The sequence below is a fragment of the Lepisosteus platostomus genome, chromosome 25, assembly GCF_059453375.1.
Source record: "Lepisosteus platostomus isolate fLepPlt1 chromosome 25, fLepPlt1.hap1, whole genome shotgun sequence".
Classification (NCBI taxonomy): Eukaryota; Metazoa; Chordata; class Actinopteri; order Semionotiformes; family Lepisosteidae; genus Lepisosteus; species Lepisosteus platostomus.
Genome location: NC_142635.1, coordinates 15,256,234 through 15,279,005, shown reverse-complemented (window position 1 = coordinate 15,279,005; position 22,772 = coordinate 15,256,234). Strand labels below are relative to the sequence as shown.

Genomic DNA, 22,772 nt, shown 5'->3' with positions numbered 1-22,772 from the left:
TTTGAAGAATCATGTTCTGTGCAAAGGGTGTTAAAAAGAAGTTTCAAACTATAATCCAATAAACACTGCACTATGTGTTACTCACATGCTTTAGTTATTAACCTGGATTGTGCAGGATTTACAAAGTAATACAAGATGTATGAAAATGACAGTGTTTTGGAACTTGAAAATGGAATTTGAATGTTTTCTCATCTGAACTTTGAATGTTCTATTCTGTACATTTTACTCTTTATTCATAACGTCTTAAATTATGCAGTGGAAGAGTGTAAAACATTCTTTGACAAAAACATAGATCAATATCAATCAATATGTAATAGGGACAAGGACCTACATGGGCTGTCATTATGTCATACAGTTCAATTTAGTTTGAGTTAATTTATTACAGATTTGTATTTTGCCTATAGAAACGTGCCCCTGATTAGTTACTATACAATTTGAACATACAAATGTTCACAAGCATCAAACAAAACAGAGAACAAGGTGAGGTCCATTTAAGGTTTCAAGATCAGAATCCTGTAAACTAACAGATTAACATTATAACACAAAATAGCAAGGATTAAGACAACAAAACTAGACTCAATGCACACGTGCAGAAAAAAACACGATAAATGAAAATTATATCCCTGCTTCGGTATTCTTCCTGAGTTTAAAAAAATATTATAAAGTAGCTGGAGCAGGCTTGAGATGAACAGTCATCCTCCTCTTTCTTCTCTGCACTCTTCAGATCTGTTTAGGTATGAAAGGAAGTGGAGTCTGTTCGTGGTTCAAGAGAAAGACGTGGAGTAGCAGAGCTCAAGCAGTTTGCTCCAATCCCCACACGGGGGCGCAAATCACGCACTGTGACACTTCTGCAGGACTCTACTTAGACTGCCCAGATCATTTTTGTCATGTGGTTTTAAAACATGTCCAATATTTAAAAACAAGAAAAAACATTTCTAGATACAAGAAAGATTAAAATGAGAAGATTTCACCAAAAAACAACAACAACAACCCTCTCTTTTTTTTATCAGACTAAACCGTTTGATAAAGTCAGCTACAATATATATACAAATGTCCTGGTGTGGATCAGTGAAATTGCCGCAGTCCCAATTCCAGGATGCAGAGCTCATTTCTAACTCTCCACCACAAAGCCATGGAGGATCATTCCTGTGGCTGACTAGTGAAGGCACAATCTTAAAGCTGTGTTAAACCTTTCACCTGACCAGTATCTGATGGATCCTGTTCTCATTATCAGCACATATGGAAACAATGAAAGGTTAAAGTCAGAAAAAAATATAAGGTCCCTGAAGGCTAGAAGCAGTAGAAGCAGGTAGAAGCAGGCAGCCAAATCAGGACGGTCCTGCTCAAACCAGACATCTACAGCCCTCTGTCCACAAAGGACCAGAGTGCTCGGACCTGTGTTCACAGCCACAGGCCACTCAGCCTTAATAAACTGACCTAACAGCTTCCTTTCCCACATTTGGTCTCACCTGGACTGAGGTAGGTAGGATACAGGGAGTGACACACAGTCCAGGACAAACAGCACTCTTCTCTATAACAACACCTGAAGCACGGCGACTCAAACAAATCAAATCATTCAAGGAGTAAAATAAGAAAGAAATCACTCCATGAAATTCACCTGAATCGATATTTTCTATCCTCAGTGTCAAAAACATCCTCAAGAAGTTCCTAAAAATGACATTCACCTTCCAGAAAGTGATACAGAACCGCAGACGCTGGGGGACAGAAGCAGACACGAAGAAAAGCCTTTTCAAAATGGAGGATTTTCTTCTAGTGTTGACGCGTCGTTTGGCATCTTTAAAAGCCACCGAAGGAGACAAAGGTGAATCGTTGAATTCTTTTTTGCCACGAAAGTCCTCTCGAAGACATCTGCTCAGGGCGTCGGAGCTCCTGTGCGTCCGTGGGAGGGCAGGAGCAGAGGAAGTGAGGTCGCTCAGAGCATGCCTGGTTTTGTCTCAGCAGGAAGGAGGGGCGAACCAGCACGACGTGGCTGAAGACTGAGGAAGTACGCTTACAGACAGTCGCCCCCTTCGCTCTGGACATTAAATCCCACGGCCTGCACAGCATAAGCCCCACTCTAGATGGTCTGCTTAAAATTCCCAAATCGGATCACCAGATGGGATCCCTGTGAAAATGAGCAAACAATGAGACACAGACTTGAACCCCTGAATCCCTGGTCACCATACCCCGTCCTTAAAAGATGACGATTCCTGGCTAATTCTTCCACATCTCAAGACATTTCGAAGGACAGCAAAGAGGAAAAAGGAACCAGAGAATACACAGATGATTAAGGTGAAGTAGGTGGATGATAGCTGGTGGAGAACTTTAAAGCCTAGAGTGAAAAAATGTTGTGGGTTCTTCACTGGAACAGACAGATACGGCTCAAGAATCTGAGCTGGAAGATTTCAGATTCAAAAAAATGAATTTGGTTTCATTGTTCAAAAAAGTCGCTTTCTACATTTTTTAGGAAGATGTGCCAAAAAAAACATTCGTTCTTTTTAAAAGCGGACATGGGCATGTTCCTAAGATGTATTCAGTCATGAAGATTAACCATTCCCAAAGAAATATCTTAACCTGTGGAAGCAGGCGAGAATCATGAGCACAGCTGAGAATCTCTGCAAGCTCGTAAAAAATCAGAATACAGTAAAACATTTCTTCTCAAACAAAAACACTGTCTGGCCTTTATCAATTGATCACACTAATCAGCAGGAGGACTAAAGCATAGACGCGTGAGCAGCACCTAGGCAGCGAAAGAAAGTGACGCTCCAGCACCTCAAGAGGAGCTCTTCAAACCTGTTTGCATCACACAAGCAATCTGGCCTCTTGAGGGTCTGCTAAAGCAAAGGGTGAAATGAGAGCCTTGCAGAAGCTGTGTCGGCCAGAGCTGAGAGAACAGTGAAGCACAGAGCAGTACCAGAACAGGCAGGGGTTGAGTGAGCAAATATCATGCCTCTAAATCCAGCTGTGCACTGCTCAAGTCAAGAATGGTACCCTGCCGTACTCCAATCAATGAGTAGGAACAGAAATATCTGCTAGTGGTAAATCAAGCAAGTGAGAAGGTGAAAATAGTCATGTTTTAGAATATCTAATGTAGAACGTGTGCCTAGGATTGCACAATGGCTTGGTCTTCCTCAATTAAAGATCGATTATTGTTAGAGGAGTGCAGAAGTAATATTTTTAAATCTTTACAAGCACAAACACGAACACACCCCTACCCAGGCAGACCCAGGCAGCAAGGGGTTGCATGATGCTTTGTCACAGCATTTTCGCGTCAGGGGCCATCTTCTAAACTTTTTGACTTGACTTAAGTGAGGACACTTTAACCAGCTGAATTGTTCTTGAACACTTCTGTGAGTGGAGGCGTGTCAACCCGGAGGAAAACGGGATGAAAACGTTGTGCTGCTGCAGAAGTGAAGGAGCTGGGTCTCTCTGGGGCAGCGTTATTCTGCCACAGCGGGCTGTGAGAGAGGGCTCTTCGGGCAGGTGAGAGGGTGGGTGCGTGGCGCTAGAGCTACAGCCAGGGAATCGCGTACTTACACAGCACCACGCTGGCCCGTGGGTTTGCCTACTTCTTCTTCCCTCCTAATGACATATTTTCAGTTTTTTTCTTCTGCGCCTCGTAGAACAAAAGACACACCTTTATGTTAGCATGTGGGTCACTCACATTACCTGTTCTTTCAGCCTGTTCTTTCAGTTCAGGCCAGGAGAGACACGGTCAGGTGGTTGGCTCAGACATGGAAATGTGAGTGCATTGAAAGTGGGCATAAAGAACCGTTACTGTGAAGGAAGAAAACGTTTTACCACCTGTTTACAAATGTCAGGCTGGACCTGAAGTGCACCCACAATGCAGTTCACCTCCGCTACGCGTGCTGATGTCAGGATGTGACAAACAAGGTTTTTTTGGAACATGTCACCGCATTGACGATGTTACGTTATAAAAGTAATAGCAGAAGCCCTGCAAACTGACTTACCATTAATCAGCAAGATCCACAGCATCTGCTGTCACAATAAAGCCTGATCCATCATTCAGGATCCCAGCCATCCCAGTCACAAACTGTTCTCCCCCCATGAGCTCTAGCAAGCTGTATCACTACCACTAAAGCACGGACCACTAGGCTTAAGAACAGTGTCTGTCCTATGGCAGTACACGTCAGGAGCAGCTAATTGCACAGATCTTCAGAATTCAGTGCACTTCTGCACTCTGCACTCTGCCACATATCTGTTGTCCTTTGTGTTCATTGTGCTTATGGCTCTGGAATACCCGCTGTGTGTCGTTGTGCTACGTTGTGCGCGATCATTATTTATTACAGTTTTCTGTCCTGTGCACATTGTGTGAAAGTGGTGTTTATTGTACTGCCTGAGAGAACAGTGTGAATAATCCCAATGTACATGTACATAGAGCACATAAAAAATCCCTCCGCTCTCTATGGGTCGCAATGCTACACAGAAGGGGCGGGCAGTGGAGCCGTTGGCCTCACTGCAGTACGGAGGAGGGCGACGGCGGTGGCGAGGACGGGGGGCTACCTCGGTCATGGCGTCGTCGATCTGCTTCAGCTCCTCGTAGTGGTCGCGGGAGTCGCGCAGGGGCTGCACCATGATCTCCTCGATCTGCGGGAACAGCTGCCCGGGAGCAGGCGGGACAGAAAGGACGCGGTGAGCAGGGGCCGGAGGAGCAGTTTGCTCAAATGTTTTGAGGAGTTTTTTCTTAAAACCGTGGGAAGCACATGGAAGCGTTTACTGCCAGTTACAGCCAGCAGAAACGCCCGGCAGTCTGCGTCTGACGTTTCTCTGGTGAAGGTGTTTCACTTGTAAAGAAAAGTATTTTTGACTTAATGCTGGTGCCTCTGCTAGGATGGGTAAAGCTAAACCAGGCCAACGAGCCCAATCAGTATTTTCTTCCATAGTGCGAGAGTGACGTCAGCATCTGTCCCTGCCAGCTCTTGCTGCAGCACTCTGGGTAGTGTGCAGCAGGGAAAGAGGTATCCCACTGTCTTTCACGCCACGCACCTTCATGACAGTTTCGAACATGGGGATCAGGACAAACTTGATGAAGCCGATCTGCGCTGTGGGCTTGGTCACCTTATCCCGGTCCATGAAGGGAGCCACTGGGAGCCCCTCTGACTTTTCCCGGTCACTCTGCCGAGAATCAGGAAAACAGAGTGAGATGCATACAGACGATACCCCGAGATGAGGCCCAAAACAGCCAAGGTGTTGTGAGCCTCTGCGTACACCAACTAAGTAGTAAGGCATAAATAGTGCTGATGCGGAAAACTCCGGGTCTGCAGCAGATGTTCATGGTCAGAGTTCTGTGCCAGAAGAGCTTTTAAAAGCATTTTTGTTGAAATGCCCTGAGCAGCACACAACCAAGGCATTGAAACACACACTATAGAATCCTAATACTCACTCTGTACAGAAGGCAGTGTGTAGAAATAGAGGCTGTCAAGATGCCACATAGGTCACCTAACAAGTAGCACAACGAAAAAAAATCTCCCAAAACAGACTTCAGATCCTGAGCACCCACTCTCCTTAGAGAGCACGATTTCGTCTTGATGCCACGGCCGGTTAGGATTTCGGCTCTGTCCCATTCCTGGTTTTGAAAGTGCTCGGAAGAGAGAGGCCGCAGGAAGGAAGGTCCGTCGGGACTCACTGACCTGCATGAAGTACTCCTCCAGCAGGCAGTCCACCCAGGGCTCGGCCACCTCCGTCGGCCTCACCTCGTTGGAGATGTCACAGCACTTGATCAGCACCATCTTCAGCTGGACGGGGGAGAAGCACAACCGACCTTTTCAACCCAGCCAGGGTCTGCCTCCGCCCCCTGCCCTCACCTGCGTACCACCCCCTGCCAGAATATGTCTGGCATGTTCGGCATCCCACTTTTCTGTTACAAGAACAACCACCAAGAGAACAGTCCTAAATAGAAAACACGTCATGATGCAGCACTCACTCAGTGTCCCATGACTAATACCAACTGGGAGTCCAGTGCTATCTCCTTTTAACTGTTACACAAAGACAGAGTTGAATTAAAGGATCTGGGCCGTAACTGCAAAAGGTAAAGATATTGCAAAATGTCCTCCAATGAGATTCTGTTTGACCCACATAATAACACCAGCTGTCAGTACTGGATACAATAAACACTGAGTCCTGTGCTGTACGTACGCAGGTCACGTGCTCCTCATTGGTGAAGTCAAAGTTGTCGACCTTCTGTTTGAAGGAGTCCAGTATCTCGCCGTGCCGGGCCATGTCAGTGGCCAAGATCAGTGTGATTATGGCCTGCGAGGGCAAATAAATCAGTAAGCTATTTTACATGTGGGTTTCATTGTGCTGTTCTATAACAAAAATAAATCAAATCAAAAGCAGAATTTTATCCACAAATCTTGGAGATCTTTGAGGAATTATTCTCAATTCCTTTCTTTCCCAGGTGGTGTAAACATTTGTAACAGAATAAATTATGAGAAGATCAAACTGTTCATCTTCTTTAATTTAACATTTACTTATTTTAGAAGACTGCAAAAGGGGACCTGATACACAAACAAACCACTGACAAAGTGGACCCCGAGGACTTCTTCAAAATTAAGGACACAAATGAAAATGATGGGGAAGTGCATTTGAAAGTGCAAGAATAAGGTGTCCTGAAAAGATTATGGAGTATTTAGTGAAAATTTGGCTGAGCCCACTTGGCTGTGAGCTGACCTCCTGGCTGGGACCCCCCTGCAGAGTGAGGAGTGACTAAGGGGCAGCTGCAGAGGAGGAGCTGGGTCAGAGGAGGGTTGCAAAATAATGTACAGTATGTGAGGGAGAGAAGGGGATTGTGTGTAGTATTTATAGTGTTTAGGCGAGGAAATTACATAAAGATTTATTACAAATGACTGACAGTCTAATTGAACTTGGTTGTTACCATCCCACCCAAAGCTTTGTTAGAAACTCTACAAAGAGGCACCATTTTACACAAAGAGTGATGGGAGTATGTAACAAGCTGCCCAGCCATGTTGGTGAATCCTATTGAATGAGATTCTTGGAACAATCATCTACTAACTACTAAACGGGCTAGAGGGGCCAAATAGCCTCGAGCTTGTAGCTATTCTTAAGATTTAATGTCATGTTTCCATCAAGGGAATCTTAAGAAAACGAATGATAGCCCATTATTGGTAATGTGAATGAGAAGGGCAGTGATCAATAAGGTGCTGTGCCAGTTCCGAATGGTGGGGCTCTCGTGCGTTCCCAGGTAGGTCCCTCCCTGGATGAGCATGCGAGCGAGCCGGCGATGGGATCCGTTGTCCCGGGATGGAGAGGCTTGTGGAAAGACGGCTGCCCTCACCTGGCGGATCTGCTTGAAGACCTCGGGCTCCACGTTGGCGAAGATGTTGCACTCAGGCTGGGAGAGGATCTGGAAGGCCACAGCGCAGTGGTGGTTCTCCAGGGGGGAGATGTCATTGTAGCGCACGGCCAGCTCTGTCCGGGCATTGATCTGGTAACTAGAGACAGAGAGCCAACGGGTGGGCGTGTCGCCAATGCAGGGACCTTCGGTCTGTTCGCCTTTATATGACAACAGCAGTGCAAAGTTGCCAGATCACATGGATCTTCCATTTATGATACTCATCTACGACAGTCCCTCTGCAGTTTTGCAAAATAAGGAGAGTGATTTTGCCTTTCCAAAAAATACATGTAGTGAAGTCAGCATGATGACCTATCCTATGTGGATGTGCTTTTCAATGCACACTATGTAAAGCACATGTCTACATCACTGCTGGAAGGAGTGGCTCTTACTCTGTTGCTCTATTATGGATACCTCTGGGGAACAGGGCTCACATCCTCATGCTGGTCAACAGAGCACGGGCACGGCTCCCTGTACTGTCAGGCCCACTCACGTGTTGTTGTAGCCTGGATGATCCAGGTCATGGCACACTGCTGCGGTCATGAGGATGCCCATGTCTGTCAAGGTCAGCTTCTCCTGGACAGTGCAAACAAGGCTTGTTTTGTTTTTTTGTGCGCTCCAGACATATCTGGAATCTGATGCACGCAATGACCTTAAACAAATGACACATTTTCTGCTTCTAACAGACACTTTCTAACAGCGAAGTCTGGGCTTGAGTTTCTGCTTATTAAAGATATAGTGCTAAAGACAGTCTGAGAATGGCTGCCTTTAGCAGGGCTGCTGAGATTAGGGTTGGGTCGTTGAGGAACTTTTGGTGCTTTGTTTCTGCATATCCACAAGAAAAAAGTTGCCTGACAATACCAGAGGTTACAAAGGAAAAGCAAAGGAAAAAAACACAACACTTCGGCAACCGAAAACTTATCTTCTTCTTTTTTCAGCATGTAATAAACCTTTACTTGTTCCTTTGAGGCCTGCACATGCTCACACAGCTCCCTGCTTGAACTACTTCAATACCAGAGGCTAGTCAGGTGCAAAGCCAGGGACGTTTTCTCTTATGAAATCCACCAGTATTGAAAGAAAAATAAAAAAACAGCAGGAGAGCAGAACTATCTTTCTGTGTTTTGGGGAGTACATGTCATGTGACAGCCCTAGTCAGGCTCTCACCTGAAGATTGCACAGGTGGATCATGCCATACATCATCTGGCTGACGCAGAAGCAGTGTCTGAAGTTGTGGAAGGGGTTGTTGCGGTAATTCTCCTGAATGCTGATCTGGAACAGCAAAGACACAGAGCAGAGCACAGTGAGCCTCCCAGCATTTCCCCCTTGCAATGAGTCCTTTCCTCTCAGCTTCAAATAAAAAAACATGGGCGAAAGAAGTGGTTTGTGCACCTATAGGCATATTTATTCTTTGAAGTCCAAGACCCTGAGGAATTAGACGTCACAGAGGCTACTATCAATGAATCTCGCAGATCGAGAACATTTTAACAAGATTCTTTCACTTGCTTTGGTGTTCTGTTGCCTCAAAGGCTTAATGACAGAAAAATGCATATTTTTTCTCTTTAGTTCTCAGGACCAGTTAAACCGCTCTCTGCTGAAGATGAAGGCGCATACTGTAAGTGTAAGAAAGCAATCTTCAACAGTGGGACCGGGCTCCTGCTGTTGGATCAACATGAAAGACCCCTGCTTCCATGACCAAAGTCCCTCGTTCTTCTGGCAGGGTTTGCAATTCAGAGCTCACACAGTACTGGCGCGTTAAACTTACGCAAATTCTGAAATCGCCTCTCAGCTCCTTACCAGCCAGCGTTTGAGCGTGATGGGGTTCATGTTGAACTCCTTCACCAGGCCCAGGTCGTGATACATGTACTCCAGACAGCTCAGCATCTGAGCCGCAGGGTCCAAGCCAGTGGGGAGCGCCGTGCCATAATGTCAAAAGGGAAAAAAGAAACAAATGTCCTATCTTAGCCAAACTTCACTAGCAAAAGAGAAGGCACAAAACGTGCCAGATACGTAGAGAAAGCTCCCCTTTTCTCCTCCTCTTCTGAAAACAAAAATGGAGAGCATAACTCTAACACTACAATACATGACACCCCTATTAGCGACAGGAGGATCTCTGTGTTTTTTTAGCCACTCATGGAAATTACAAAGAGGGGAGTTGGGGTGTGCTATTAGGGTCTCATACAATATAAGGGCAAGGACAAAGCCCGTCTTTCTCAAGGGAATTTATTTGAAACAGGTGCAGGGAACTTTTTTAAAAAAGGGGTCACTGCTTTAAGTGCAGCATGGTGGCACAGTGGTTAGCATTGTTGCATTCTAGCACTCTGGGCTGTGGGCTCAACTCTGGACCTGGGGTGCTATCTGTGTGGAGTTTTTATGTTCTGTCTGTGTTTCAAGTGAGTGTCCTCCATGTGTTCTGGTTTCATCTCACAGTCCAAAGACACACTGGTTAGTGAACAGGCCCAGGTGAACAGGTGTGAGTGTGTGTGACCTGTGATGGACTGGCGTCTCCACTATAATGTATCCTGACTGGTACCCATCCCTTCTGGGGATATGGTTCAGCTTGCCAGCAGCCCTGAATTGGATTAAGTGGTTAGGGAATTGATGGATGGGACAATACTTTAGGTAAATGAGCCCTCCTGCCCACTCATGAATGGGTTCAACTAAAGACACAAGTGACAAAATCGTAGACAGATCAGAAATCTGGATTCTCACCTCATTGTGCTCCCAGTGCCACACGTCAAATGTTGGCTTCTTCAGCGCTTCGATGGTTTCCTGGGATAAAGTGTACTGTCGGAATAAAGAGGAAAGGAGGTCTTCAAGCAGAATGGTGTTCATCACAATTAAAGCTGAATTTACAGAGATGAAAGAGAGTTTAAATTAAAACCTAGAACCTAGAATTAGCACCAAGTTCCGAGAGTAAAGGACCACCTGTTTTTTTTGTGATTCTACTTTGAAAGGAAGAATTGTAAGAGTCAACAAGACCTTCTTCTTTGTTCATGGTACAGGCTCTTCCACTGCTAGCCGGGTTTTAGGAGTGTAAGGTACTGCTTTCTCAAACTTGTTTCTCCTCATCTCTGAGGAAGTCTGAGCTCAGAATGTCTGAGCACTTGCAACACTTGGATGCAAAATCCATCCCCTGTCAATCCTACTCAGCTCCTGACAGTCTACACTGGCCAAACACAAGACCCTGCGTCCTCTTTGTTTTACTCTTCAAGTCTACTTTCAAGGTACACTGTGAGCAACTGATCAGATTTTTTTTTTGTGTGGAAATGTAACCTTGGAGTCAAGGAGAGGAAACAGGGGGCCGTGTTTTGAAATTGTAAACGCGCCTGTTGAGTTCTTCAGGTCACTATTAGGTGCAGGCACCGTGGTCAGAGGTAATGGATAGTCTCATACGGAGAGCTACTGGAGCTGAGCTCCTGCACGCTCAGCACTGGCTGTAGTGGATCATTCCTTTGGTTTAGAGAAGGAGTCTAAACTTCTCACGACAGTAACTGTTTCAAACTTTGAAATGCCCTTGTAGACCAGGAGTCTACAAGACATCCGAACCCCTGCAACAATTTTTCTTGTCAGTGGCCACTTAACCCCCCCAGTCTAATCAAATACCATGTTGGACAGGGTGAGCCAAAGTATTGATTTATTTCTGCCCAATTCCAAAAGAAAACGAATGTCACAAACATTTCCCTCACAGATCAGTGATTCACAGTTAGTCACACACATTATATACATTATATTTTTCTATGTACAAGACAAAGCAGGTACACAAGAAACACCCCAAGTTCATGTTACCTTGGGGTAACTGGGGACATCTCTTCTGGGGGTCATTTTCTTGCCATCGTCGGAAAAGTTGTATTTGCAAGGGCAGTTTACTCTGAAGCAAAGGAAACCATAGTTACAGTACATGCAATTGTTTGGATGATGCAACGAAATTTCATCTCAAGCTTTTTTTTCTACAATAAGTACAACCAGATGAAAGGTATATTAGCATAGGAAATGGGGAGAGGGGAGGGGGCATTCTGTCGGCCATACAGCGAAAGATATGTGTCAGAAATGCTCTGTCGATGTTCTGAAACCTGATTCATTGGAATCCTTTAGGAGCATCTTGGAGAAGTTGTGGGATCGATGAGTTAAACGGCGTGTAACCATGCTAAGACTCCAAGCACAGCACCTGCTTCCTGCAGTAACTATCCATGTTGTCAATCATGTCCTTTTGGAATAAGCACACTATGATCCTGAGAACCATGAAGAGATTTGAGAAATGCCTGCGACATGGACCATGATCTTTACATGAGTGAGGAGTCCATTAATGCCTCGTTTAGTCTGAGTAGCTACAGTCAGTGAGCTAAGGATCTCATTCACTTGTTAAAAGAAGAGAAGGTATCAGCTTTTAACGACAGGGATGGACAGTTTGGTCCATACTCCCACCACGCTTTGTTTTAAGAAGTGTTTCTTCTAATCAGTTGTAGAAAATGTGCTTCTCTCTATAGGTTATAGTATTTGCTAATGTGCCTAACAACTTTGGCAACCTTCACGGCAGCTGTAGGCTCCCTGCAGAAGAAGGAAGTCCTGGGGTAACAGCAGGAATCCCAGGTGAGTGGTTTTGCTGAGAGGGACCCGTCTGTTCAAGGAGATCCTTGTCATATTTGAACCCTGGCAGCCCCTCCCCCTCCCCAGGCAAATGTAACAAAGTGTTGGAAAAAGCCAACAGAAAGCTTTTTCCAAAAAGCATGGAAGTAAAATCAATGGAAGCTACTCTAAAAATCCAACAGGGTCTCAACATTCGGAAGGGCTTGCTGCAGAGATCTGTTGCGAATAGCCAAATTCTTATATGTCCAATCCATCTCTATATCATCTCAATGTACTACAGTATATAGTACGTATGGCTAAAAAACATGAGTTACCCTCCCTTATGTGAATATTTAAGTACTAATGCTTAATTGGCTTTATGTTAATTACAATAACATTGATCAACCAAAAGAAATAGCAATAATCACAGACGTATAGCAATCAGTTAATAAAAACAACACAAATTTTTCCTCTGCATCCAGCTTGCACTTTCACTCTGCCTCTATTATTAACACGTCCCACTGTATTTAAAAGAGCAAAAATACTGACAGGGAGCCTGTAAAGGTGTCTCCAGCCTGTCATTCTGCCAACACAGAACCTGGAGTGTTCATTACAATATAAAAACAAGACCAGCTTGACCAGCTGAACTTGGGCCGATGGCGGGCAGATGCTCATTTTCTAGCTAGGTTTGTCTCAGGATCCTAATCTGCTGTGCAGCTAAAGGGAAATCTGGGGTGGCCCACCTCCGGCTAGGTTTCAACCCACACTGCTCTTCTTTCATCTCAGACCCGTTCATCAGTAAGCAAATTTGCGGATGTCGAGTCCCTACTGCAGACTACCTGCCTGTCAGGCTTCAAGAAGGATATCGCAAACAGGTGTGATCCCTGTGCTACAAGAAGAAAATCACTGCAGTGGACAGAGTTCAAACAAGAGTCCATAGATGCATGTCTGGTTGGATCAGCTTTCTTTCAGGAAGTGGCTGGAGAAGGTCCCTGGGTGGCCGGGGAATGGCCTATGGCCTTCCTTACACTCTTACTATCCCAGGGTTACTGCGGTCTCACCTGCCCCCGCCCCTGGACGTCATCTCGTCCCGCAGCTTCTTCAGGTCGTTCTTACACTTCTCGATCTCCACCACCTTCAGCCCCTCCACTGAAACACAAGCATTGGCGCACGATGCTGAGTCCGCCACCTTGACCACTTGGTCTCACTGCCCCGCGTCCACCCGAGTCTTACTGTGCGTTAATTGCCAAGCACACTCACTGATGTCACCACAGCAAAATTAGAGTAAGTCTAGTGAATCACTCAGAAACTGGGGAAAAACACAGACGGTGTGGGAAATCCGTAATACAATACAGTACACAAGAATCTGTGGCAAAGATAATTTGCAGTATAATGCACTGAGGATTTAACTGCAGCTGGAAATCTTAACATCACACGTTAACAATTCAGTCGTACACCGACGGCGCTGAATCTTTTGCTGCTATGCAATGAAGAAAAACTCACACTCCACTCTCTTCTCCAGCATCGCCAACCTGTTGGTCACCTCTGTCTTCAGCTCGTTGATCCGAAAAGCCCTGCAAGACAGACCCAGCCTTATCTAGGAAGCATCCACAATGCCAGCAGCCCCTGTGTTAGTATTAATTTCAATTCTGTTTTGTTTTACTTGTAAGGCTGGATTTAGATTAACCAGAGAAATGAGAAACGCTTTAATTGTGCTGGAATTGGGTTCAAAAAGGAGTTGGGTGCAGATTCTGAAACAGAAAGAGAGGAAAAGCAGCCCTGTGCCTGAAAAGTACCAATATGAACTATGACACAGGGAATGTGTAGTCCACAAGTGGTGAGGCTGGGCACCAACATATCCTCTATGCTGACTCCAAACACTGGAGCCCCCCCGAGGCTGTGTAGTTAGCCCTCTCCTCTACTCCTTATTTACTCATGTGTTGCCAGACATAACTCAAACTCCATCTTAAGTCTGCAGACGATATAACAGGCCTGATCACAGATGGTGAGGAGTCTGCGTACAGGGAGAAGGTTGAAACCCTAGCAGCATGGTGCCAGGAGAACAACCTCTCTCTGAGCATCAGTAAGACTAAGGAGATGATTGTGGATTATAGGAAACATCAGGAAGGAGGTCACACACCTTTCTGCATCAACAGGACTGCAGTGGAGAGGGTCAGCAGTTTTAAGTTCCCTGGAGTTAGCACAGAGGACTTAACCTGGTCTCACCACGTCAACATTGTGGTCAAAACAGCACGGCAGTGTCTATTCTATCTCCGCAGGCTAAAGACGTTTGTCATGCTGTCACATATCCAAACCAACTTCTACAGGTGCGCTATTGAAGGTATCCTGACTGGCTGCATCTCTGTCTGGTATGGGAGCTGCTCCGCCCTGGATCCCAAAGTATTGCAGAGAGTGGTGAAGTCAGCACAGCTCAATAAGGCTGTGAGCTACCAAACATCCAAGATATCTACTCAGCAAGGACCCCAGTCATCCCAGTCATAAACTGTTTTCTCTCCTACCATCCGGTAAACGGTATCAAAGCATTCAGTCAAAGATCAACAGATTACTGAACAGCTTCTACCTCCAGGCAATAAGACTGCTAAACAGCCAAGCTGCAGTCACATTCAGCAACCACCCTAATGATCTTTGTTAAATGGGCACGTTATATGGACATACAGTTTTCCATTGTATTTGGCACACTGCATATTGCACTGTTTGGACATAATGTATTCCATACACCCTGAATATGCAGCAATTCTATTTATATTGAGTTTTTTTAAATTCAATTTTTACTGCACTATTATTACGTAACCTTACTCTGTAACTTTTAATTTTGTGCCTTTTATTTTTATTTCCCCCTGGTGAGCTCGCAGAAAAGACATTTCATTGCCAGCAATTACTGCTGCACGCTGTATTGTTGTGCATTTGCTAAATAAACTTTGATTGATTGACTGATGTGTATGAGGGGATTTCAGAGTCATCAGGATGAATACCTTATTCACTGGTTACATGCTTCTACATCTCACATTTATCTCCAAGTCAAGGCTTTAGCTGATACTTTGAAATTAGCCTTCACCACTTTGGGCCAATTAAGTAACTCAAGTGGACTACACTCAGTGACACGGATTACAGAAGCCTCAGATTTACAGAGCCCAAGACTGCTCCACTCCAGTCAGCACGTCCACCCCAGCTCTTCAGTAAAACCAGACCCTGCTTTACCTACAGTAACTGAGGCAATTAACAATGAATCACACGACTGGGGTTGGTGGTGATAATACCTTGCAGAGTAGTAGGTTGTAAGTTCCAGTGTTTGACTGACAAGGATTTAGCCTTTAATTAAGCAGGAAACTGCACTGAGGCCATCGGCATTTTGCAGGAGAGACCCAGCTGTGGGAGGGGGGCAGGGGATGAGAAGGGTAAAATTTTATCCCCTCATACGTTGCCGATTTCTGCCTTGAAGCTCCCAACAGAAGAACGAATTACCTGCTGAACTGCTCGGCCACCTGAGACAGTACGTTCTGAAACATGTCCTCCTTCTCTGTGAAACCAATGGTAAGAACCCAGAATTACATTCCAAAAAAGTTCCAACAGAAAGTTCTGTGAATTCATTGTAGACATGCATGTGTAGTGTTTGTTTTTTTAATCAAAACTTTATTTTGTTAAAAACTCTTCACGGGACTCATTTTAAATTTAAAGAGCATTTGTCAGATTCTTCCTACACGTGTACCTGAGGAGAACAAGCATTGGTAAAGAATTACCTCCCAGCTGACCACCAGATAAAGGAACAACTTTGTACAGAGAGCTGGAAAAAGACAAATGAAATCCCAGAATCAGTACAATTACTAACAATCAGGATAGAAACTTTGCCCGCAGCAGATGTTTTTGTCAATATTGTATAACAAAGGCTAAATCCCATTTTCTGGATTTCCAGATTCTTGGAAGAAAAAAAAAAGATATTTCTCTGTTTCTAGGATGTAAATATCATTCCCTTAAGGAGACACCAATTTTAATTCTGAAGAGTGACACATTCAAAAATGCTTGTAACTTCTTGTAAATGTAAGTAAATGAAATTACACTTTTCTCTTGAGCAAATGTGTTAAAATGTAAAACAGTCAGTGCCACATCCACTTTGATATAAATCTGATGCATGCAGTTGGTCAGATGTATTCACAGCTGTTTGCTGCAGAGGTTCCTGTACTGTTTATTTCTATTAAATTTTACAGAAGAAAAATGCTGCACAAAGAAAAAAGGCTGTTACCAGCTCATTTTTAGAAAAATCTGAGAACCGTGTTTCGTGACAAACTAGCGACCCCATACCTCTGAGAGTTAGTGGGCATCGTGGGGTCGATGGAGACAATGGCTCCTTCCTGGTCCACCAGCATGATCGCTGTGTTCCTGTGAAGAGAAACAGCCCAGTTCAGTGCAGGTATCCATCCAATTGCCAGTCTGCTGAACCAAGAGGCCATTTTCCATGAGCCAGATCAAAATCGATCTGTGATCTTTCACAATTGCTGCACAGTCCTTGTGTTTACTCCATACTCACAAGTTTGAACCTATAGTACCTGTGAGGTCAGGCTCAGATCATACAGGCTTCAAAACCATAGTTGCTACTGAGACACTAAATGAATAATGTGACAAATGTTCATGGAGGAATGTTATAAAAGGGCCCTTTCACCCATCTATCAGCTAGATTCTATTCCAAAGTAAGTGTCATTATTATCTGTACATGCACAATGTTGCCTCTATGGTTGTCTTCAAGAGACACCATATTTGAGCCTTCCATGAAGGATGTAGACTCCCTCATGTGGAGATTTTTTAAAAGTTCCACAAATTTTCCGTGAAGACTAGTGCTAAAGCACTCAGCAGTCTACTTTTTTGCCTCACAAGTCCATACCTGCGCTCGGTCAGAGAAATGACACTGACCTGGGGATATTGGAAGAGGAACAGAGCAGCTCCTTGATGTCACAGGGGCTGCAGTGCCGACTGAAAACAACCTGAACAGACAGAACAGAGAAGCATTAATCTGCCTGCTGCTGAGACATGCCCAAGACCCTCGTGCCCTTGATATTGAAGTGGCTGAAAGGATATTAGATAGTGTGGTAGGGTTGATCTCAAACCTGCACTAAAACAGCAATACACCACTGAAAAAAGTCCATAGCTGAAAAGGCACAGCACACCACACCACAATGTGATCTACAGAGGTGCACCACACACTTACAACATTATAGCTTGAGCGACTCACAACATGAGGCAGAACTAACAGCTGGAGTGAGTGTGAAGGGTTAAACCACAGCTGTGACAGTACTACACATAAGCCTGCACTCTCGCCAAGGCTGCAAGATTCTTCCTCCTTGCTGGTGATCAGAGGTAGAACTTCCAGCAAACCAATGATTAAAGGCTTTGCTCAGCTCTGCAGAAATAAGAGGGAAGGTCTCGTACCTCTAGTCCAGTTTTAGGGTTCTCAGCTCTGCTCCTAGAGAGCCCTAGTCCACCAGGGGTTAAAGGTTAATTGCTACATCATCGGTTTCTCATGATCTCATTGTGAATACTCCAGTGGGTATATTATGTAATGTGGAATTCATCTGGGACCAAAATCTAAGCATGTTCACGAGGACTAGAGTTCCCTTGATTGAACAGATACCTTGCACACAAGTGTTGCCAATCTTTAGAAAAGATGACCTGCAAGAGACTTTTCAGGACCACTGTTGGACATCCCAGCAGTAACACTAGATGAGGAATAGAGTCCCGTCTAGCGCTGTTATTTTACTGAAGCAAACAACATCAATAACATCAGTAGGTGCAGAACGACAAAATGAATTAGTCATAAACTCTACCATATCCATATCAATCGAACAGAAACACCTGGCTGCCAAACAGCGCCAATTGATTTCTAATTCATTCCCCATTGGATGGAATGCCGAATGTGTGAAAAAGCACCTTGCATGGAAATTGATGCTTTTGTCCTGAACTTGATAACCATTCACTGGCAGATCTAAATTAAACTGTCGGGCTGTTAGAAGTTCCTTTGAAGCCAGGTCATTTTAATTTAGCAACCAACAAGCTTGTTTTTTCTAGGTCTATGACGCTTCTAACGGTAACCGTTCACGGAAGGCAGGTTTGTGCAATTTGTTTCATGGAAATAAACATTCAATTCTCTGGTCAAAGACAGCAGAGTCTGAAGAAGTACACAGATGCTTGAATACACCTATGGGAGAAGGAAGCTTGAGACAAACAATGGGCTCAGCTAAGACAAACATGCACATGCTAGCAGCAGGTGTCACAGACCCCAACTCATGTCAGCAGCACCTGTGACTCATGCACCCCCTGGTTTATTTTTAAAGCACTGATACTACAATTGTCATGCAATGTGCAACTTCCATCAGTTTCCCACAGCAGGTGAAATAAGAAATAGAACTTATAAAGTGAGGAAAGGAAAGGAGAACAACCTAAAACGAAAAAAAGTGAAGCATGTCTTTAAAAGAATGCTTTCCTTAAAATTAGCATTACATTTACTGCACTATACCTTAGTCTAATGTCTTTACACAGCTATGAGCAGAGTGTGATGATAAAAATCTCAGATCTTGCTAACTTTCAAGGAAACGTTGTGCTCTTAGTTCACAGACATACCTGCAGTAACAGACTTGCTGTGTTTTTGAATACCTTTTGTAGACACATTTCTTCTGAAGCAAATGCTTTAGTAAGAAACAGTCGCATGTGAGCAGCAGGAAAAAAAAGAGTGATGAGGGAATATGATATTTACACACAAAAAAAACAAGATATTCATACTGTGGTACTGCAGCGGGCATTTTGGAAATAACTGAGCTTTTCAGGGGCAGAAACTGCCAGGGAGAACAGAAATGTTAAATGAACAAAATATTTAATCGTTTTAAAGAGAAGCCAGCTGTCTGTAGTCTCTGCAAGATTCTCTGTGTTCTGCATCTCAGTGAAGCTGCTGCGCATCAGCTAGGAGTCTCAGTGCCCACAGACACAGTAATTGAACAAGGCACTTCCACAGAAGTGAGCAGACGCAGTGCACTCTCCTGTATTGCTACCCTCCTTCCACTGGCCTGCAGAGAACATCTTTAATCCCATTGTCAAGTTCCTCCACACAGCTGCCTGCACTTATGTTCTAATCGGGGGACACAATGATTCTCGGCCACAATGCAAACTTCATTTCTCGAGAGATTGCGCCCTGTCCGTTATTCTGATAGTTCCAGCTTTTGTGCATTCATAATTTAAAGTTTGCCATAACCTGTACGGTACTTCTTAGCACAGGACCTCCAGTGTAAAATAAAGTGTTCTGAAAAATACCTCCCTTTTGGCTTCAAAAGGATCTGCACTGCTTTGCTTAGACACCACGCTGATGGCTCCATGTGTCATGCACGACGCTCGCTTTTTAAAATGGCTGCATAGTATCCGTGGATTTGGCAAAGACAGCGGCAGCATAAGTTTAAAGTGTGCAGCACCAACCACAGGAAAAACAAATTCTTACACCGTCCACAGGAGAGCTGGTTAATGGCAATTACCTTCTGGAAAGGAACATGTAAAGGTTTATTCCATGCTGAAAAAGAGAAGAAAAGAAACCGGCTGTGGAGCCTTCTTCTGGTGACTCCTGAAGGGAATGGACAAGAAGGGAGTTCTCCGGGTTGATGTGCCGAAGAAGGCTCCACAGACGAAACATTGTGTTTCTTTTCTTCTCTTTTCAGCATGGAATAAACCTTAACTTGTCCCTTTACTGCTGCAGCTCCCTACTTGAACTACATTACCTTCTGGATTTTACCGTCTACATCCAGATAGACGGTTTTGGGTGCGTAGGAGGAAGATCCAGATCCCATCTCCTCTGTTTCCTGTTCCAGCCTGGGGAATGTCCTGAGCCTCCTCTGCCCACACAGAAGCGATCACCGGGGGAGGTTTTTCGAATCAGGATCTCAGACGCACGGCCTGACCCAGGTCCGCAGATCTCGGAAAAGCTTCGGAGAACAGGAACGACAGTGTCTACCTCTGTCAGAGCACTGCAAGTGGCTCTTTACTCCAAATTTTAAAGGGCATGATTCAATGCAAACCGTTTTTCTCAAATAGAGCAAACAAACAATTTGCTAAAGTCTAAGAGAAAAGGTCAGGAATTTGGGCTTGCCCTTGTCTGACTGAGATGGAGGTCTTTCTAAAGAGCAGTGAGAGAGGATAAAGAAAAGGAAACTCTAGATATGCATGTATTCAGTTGATGGGCGGACACTGGGTAGCTCTGCAGTGCTGGAAGAGTCTGGGAATCGTGCTCGCTGTGCGGGAGACAAGCAGGTTAATTGGGTGCTTGGCTTGGAGAGGTGATTTAGCAAACTGCTTTCAAACAGGGTCACAGGTTACCATGCCAGCACTTGAATTCTCCAGAGTGCCACAAACAGCAAAAATACATCTCCCAGCTAGGCGGAGAGATTGAGAGGTATCTCCAGCAAAGTAAGAGAAACAAGACAAAATCCTTGTATTCCTTGTTGAGCTTTTCGTTTGCTAATGTCTAGCCTCTCCCCCACCCACAGTATTTGCCGAATTTTTGAAAAGTACAAACAAGAGTAATTGGGGTGAGACCGTAAGAATCCAAGTTGAAAATCGATAAATCGTCTCACCTGGATCACTGTTGCTTGTAAGTGGAGTGATGTGATGACCTTCCCTGGGAGTTTCCTGAAAGAACCCAGGGTATGGGCTTTGACAAACAAACAGAGAGCCCAGATTGCAAATTCTTTGTCACTTGATTTGTCCCACCTGACAGCACAGCATCCCTCACCTCTAATCAGAGCGATGCACCTTCTTAACAAAGTCATGGAGTGAGCCCAAAGTCATGGCATCATACAGCCCATAGAGTTCAAGATGCAAATACTTTCACTCTTTGTTTAAAATTAATTCACTTTAAATAAACACACACAAAAAAAATAATATCAGAACAAACTGTTTATTACTTTTAATAAATCAGCCAATACATTGTTGCTTTTGCATTGTTGTCAGAATGAAAAACTAGTGTTTTTTATTTATATTCTTGTGTGAAAAGGTTGTAATCTTTTTGTAGTTGTTCGACTCTTTTCAGTGTTTTCCTTTCTCATATAGAAAGGTCATATTCTACAGGTACTTCTATTGTTTTTCTTTAAAGATAACAGTTCAAGAATTAGACTTTCAGCTTTATGTAGATATGGAGGGGATTTCTGATATTTTTAGTCAATTGCTGATGCTCATAACACGCATATATATTAGCTCCTGCTTGTGTCCAAGATAGCACTGGAGAATAAATTATAATGAGTTTAGCTCTTTTATGTCTTATAACGTCATGGATATAAGGACACAAAACTGCACCATAAAAATAGAATTTGCATCGCATGCCTAATTTATGTTGCATTTCACCTACGAAACTTTTCCAATTAATGAACAATTAAAACACTATCACCTGGTAGATTCAGTACAGTATTTTTTATATATTTGATTACTCACCTACGTTTCTGCTCCTAAACCTAGTGTAACCCAATGAATGACTGTCACTGGAGGTGTTATGCATACCTGTGTTTTCTAAGAAACCTTCCTTATTCCCAAAGACAATGCACGGCAGAGCCTGGGATCACCAGCTGTTGAAGGCTTCATGCACAAAGCAGTTTTAAATCTTAGAATGCATTAACTGAATACAAAAGCTGGACGGACCAAAAAAAAAAAGTTCAGTGTGAAGCAGAGCAGGTGGAAAGAAAGCATCCTGACCTTAGACATGCAAAGCTAACTTTTTAGCCAGCTTTTCCATTCATTTCTGATCACAAGGAGTGTGCTTTTTGATACTGCTGGGTAATTAACTTAACAAGCCCATTGTGAAATGACACGATCTGCCTTTTTGTAGCTTTACCTAAAAAAAAAACTTTGTCCTTCATTACTTACTGCGTCTGTGCTGCTGTCTTTGTCCGGCTTTGTCCTGCGGCTCACCAGGTGCAGCTGATGCCCGGCGACACATGCGAGAGGGAGTGAAGGGAGAGCCTGGCAGAATTTGAATGTGATGGCCATGTTGGGACGTTGCCAAGGCACGGTTGCCACGGTGAAGGAAGAGACCTGCCTCTCGCTCATTATCCTTGGATTACTCTGAGCCAAGCACAGCGTGGTTGAATATGCACCTACAGAAATACCTCGCAAACAGTTCCAGGTGTCTGCATGCGTATGACATTTGATTTTAAATCATTAAACCGCTTCAAAATACGGGCACTGGAGACTTTCTTGTTCGCAAGCTGGCAGGCCAGGTTGTTGCTGAAAATGAGAATTTGTGGTCCCCTGATTTCTCTGCTGCTTTATATTTGATCTCGTCAAATTAAGGATTATTATTAATAAGTCATTCATCCAGCTGTGTATGACACAACAAAACAACACAGCTATAATCCTCTTAACAAACTGTTGGCCTGAAATACCATTATAATGAGTTATAATCCTGGACCCCAGCACACTACAGCGGCACACTGAAGCTCTGGATATCTAATATGTGTCGAGTTGAAAGAGACTCCTTCTGGGTCTTTATTATACAAGGGCTCCCTGATGAAAGTCCAGTACCGTAACTGTGCTGTGTATCGGTTTATCAAAGGAATCGCTCGACTGCTGTGCCTTTCTCTGCTTTGAAGGGCTCCTACCATAGCTCCTCTGTTCTTTTTGACACATCCCTGCCCTTTTCTTACAGTGACCAACAGTCTTGAAGCCACAAGCAAGTCTTGTACCAGCCATGCAGTGCAGGAGCAGGACCGACCGAGGAACACGGAATTGGGGACTATCTGACAATGAAGACCAACTTGGAAAATGTGAAGAGACTGGTTTGGATCAGGTAAACAGAGGTGTT

General features: G+C 44.2%; 1 protein-coding gene across 5 annotated transcripts; it reads right to left on the bottom strand.

The window, feature by feature from the left end:
- Nucleotides 1-360: 360 nt before the first annotated feature.
- On the bottom strand, nucleotides 361-22,058 carry LOC148641209 (high affinity cGMP-specific 3',5'-cyclic phosphodiesterase 9A-like). 5 transcript variants are annotated; one of them, XR_015930057.1, is made up of 22 exons: nucleotides 21,836-22,058; nucleotides 20,554-20,608; nucleotides 19,702-19,905; nucleotides 16,859-16,929; nucleotides 16,253-16,330; nucleotides 15,694-15,737; nucleotides 15,419-15,473; nucleotides 13,439-13,509; nucleotides 12,997-13,084; nucleotides 11,159-11,240; nucleotides 10,082-10,156; nucleotides 9,167-9,253; nucleotides 8,537-8,641; nucleotides 7,866-7,948; nucleotides 7,316-7,472; nucleotides 6,157-6,270; nucleotides 5,652-5,756; nucleotides 5,008-5,136; nucleotides 4,525-4,620; nucleotides 3,538-3,616; nucleotides 1,619-2,125; nucleotides 361-726 (listed from the first exon to the last, which is right to left on the bottom strand). XR_015930057.1 is itself a non-coding variant. In XM_088619292.1 (21 exons), exons 3-20 carry the CDS (start codon nucleotides 19,768-19,770, stop codon nucleotides 3,566-3,568), a joined length of 1,560 nt encoding a protein of 519 aa, XP_088475418.1. In that variant the 5' UTR covers nucleotides 19,771-19,905; nucleotides 20,554-20,608; nucleotides 21,836-22,058; the 3' UTR covers nucleotides 361-2,125; nucleotides 3,538-3,565. The 5 variants fall into 5 exon arrangements, 3 of the variants coding, with proteins under 3 accessions (XP_088475418.1, XP_088475420.1, XP_088475421.1); XR_015930058.1 differs by having other exon boundaries at nucleotides 1,686-2,125; XM_088619292.1 differs by having other exon boundaries at nucleotides 361-2,125.
- Nucleotides 22,059-22,772: the final 714 nt, after the last annotated feature.

Coding starts and splice junctions, on each gene's coding strand:
- LOC148641209 (XM_088619292.1), bottom strand. CDS start 19,770: ATGGGATCTGGATCTTCCTCCTACGCACCCAAAACCGTCTATCTGGAT. Junction 15,474..15,693: donor ATCTGGTGGTCAGCTGGGAG/GTAATTCTTTAC, acceptor TTGGTTTCACAG/AGAAGGAGGACATGTTTCAG. Junction 10,157..11,158: donor ATGTCCCCAGTTACCCCAAG/GTAACATGAACT, acceptor TTATTCCGACAG/TACACTTTATCCCAGGAAAC.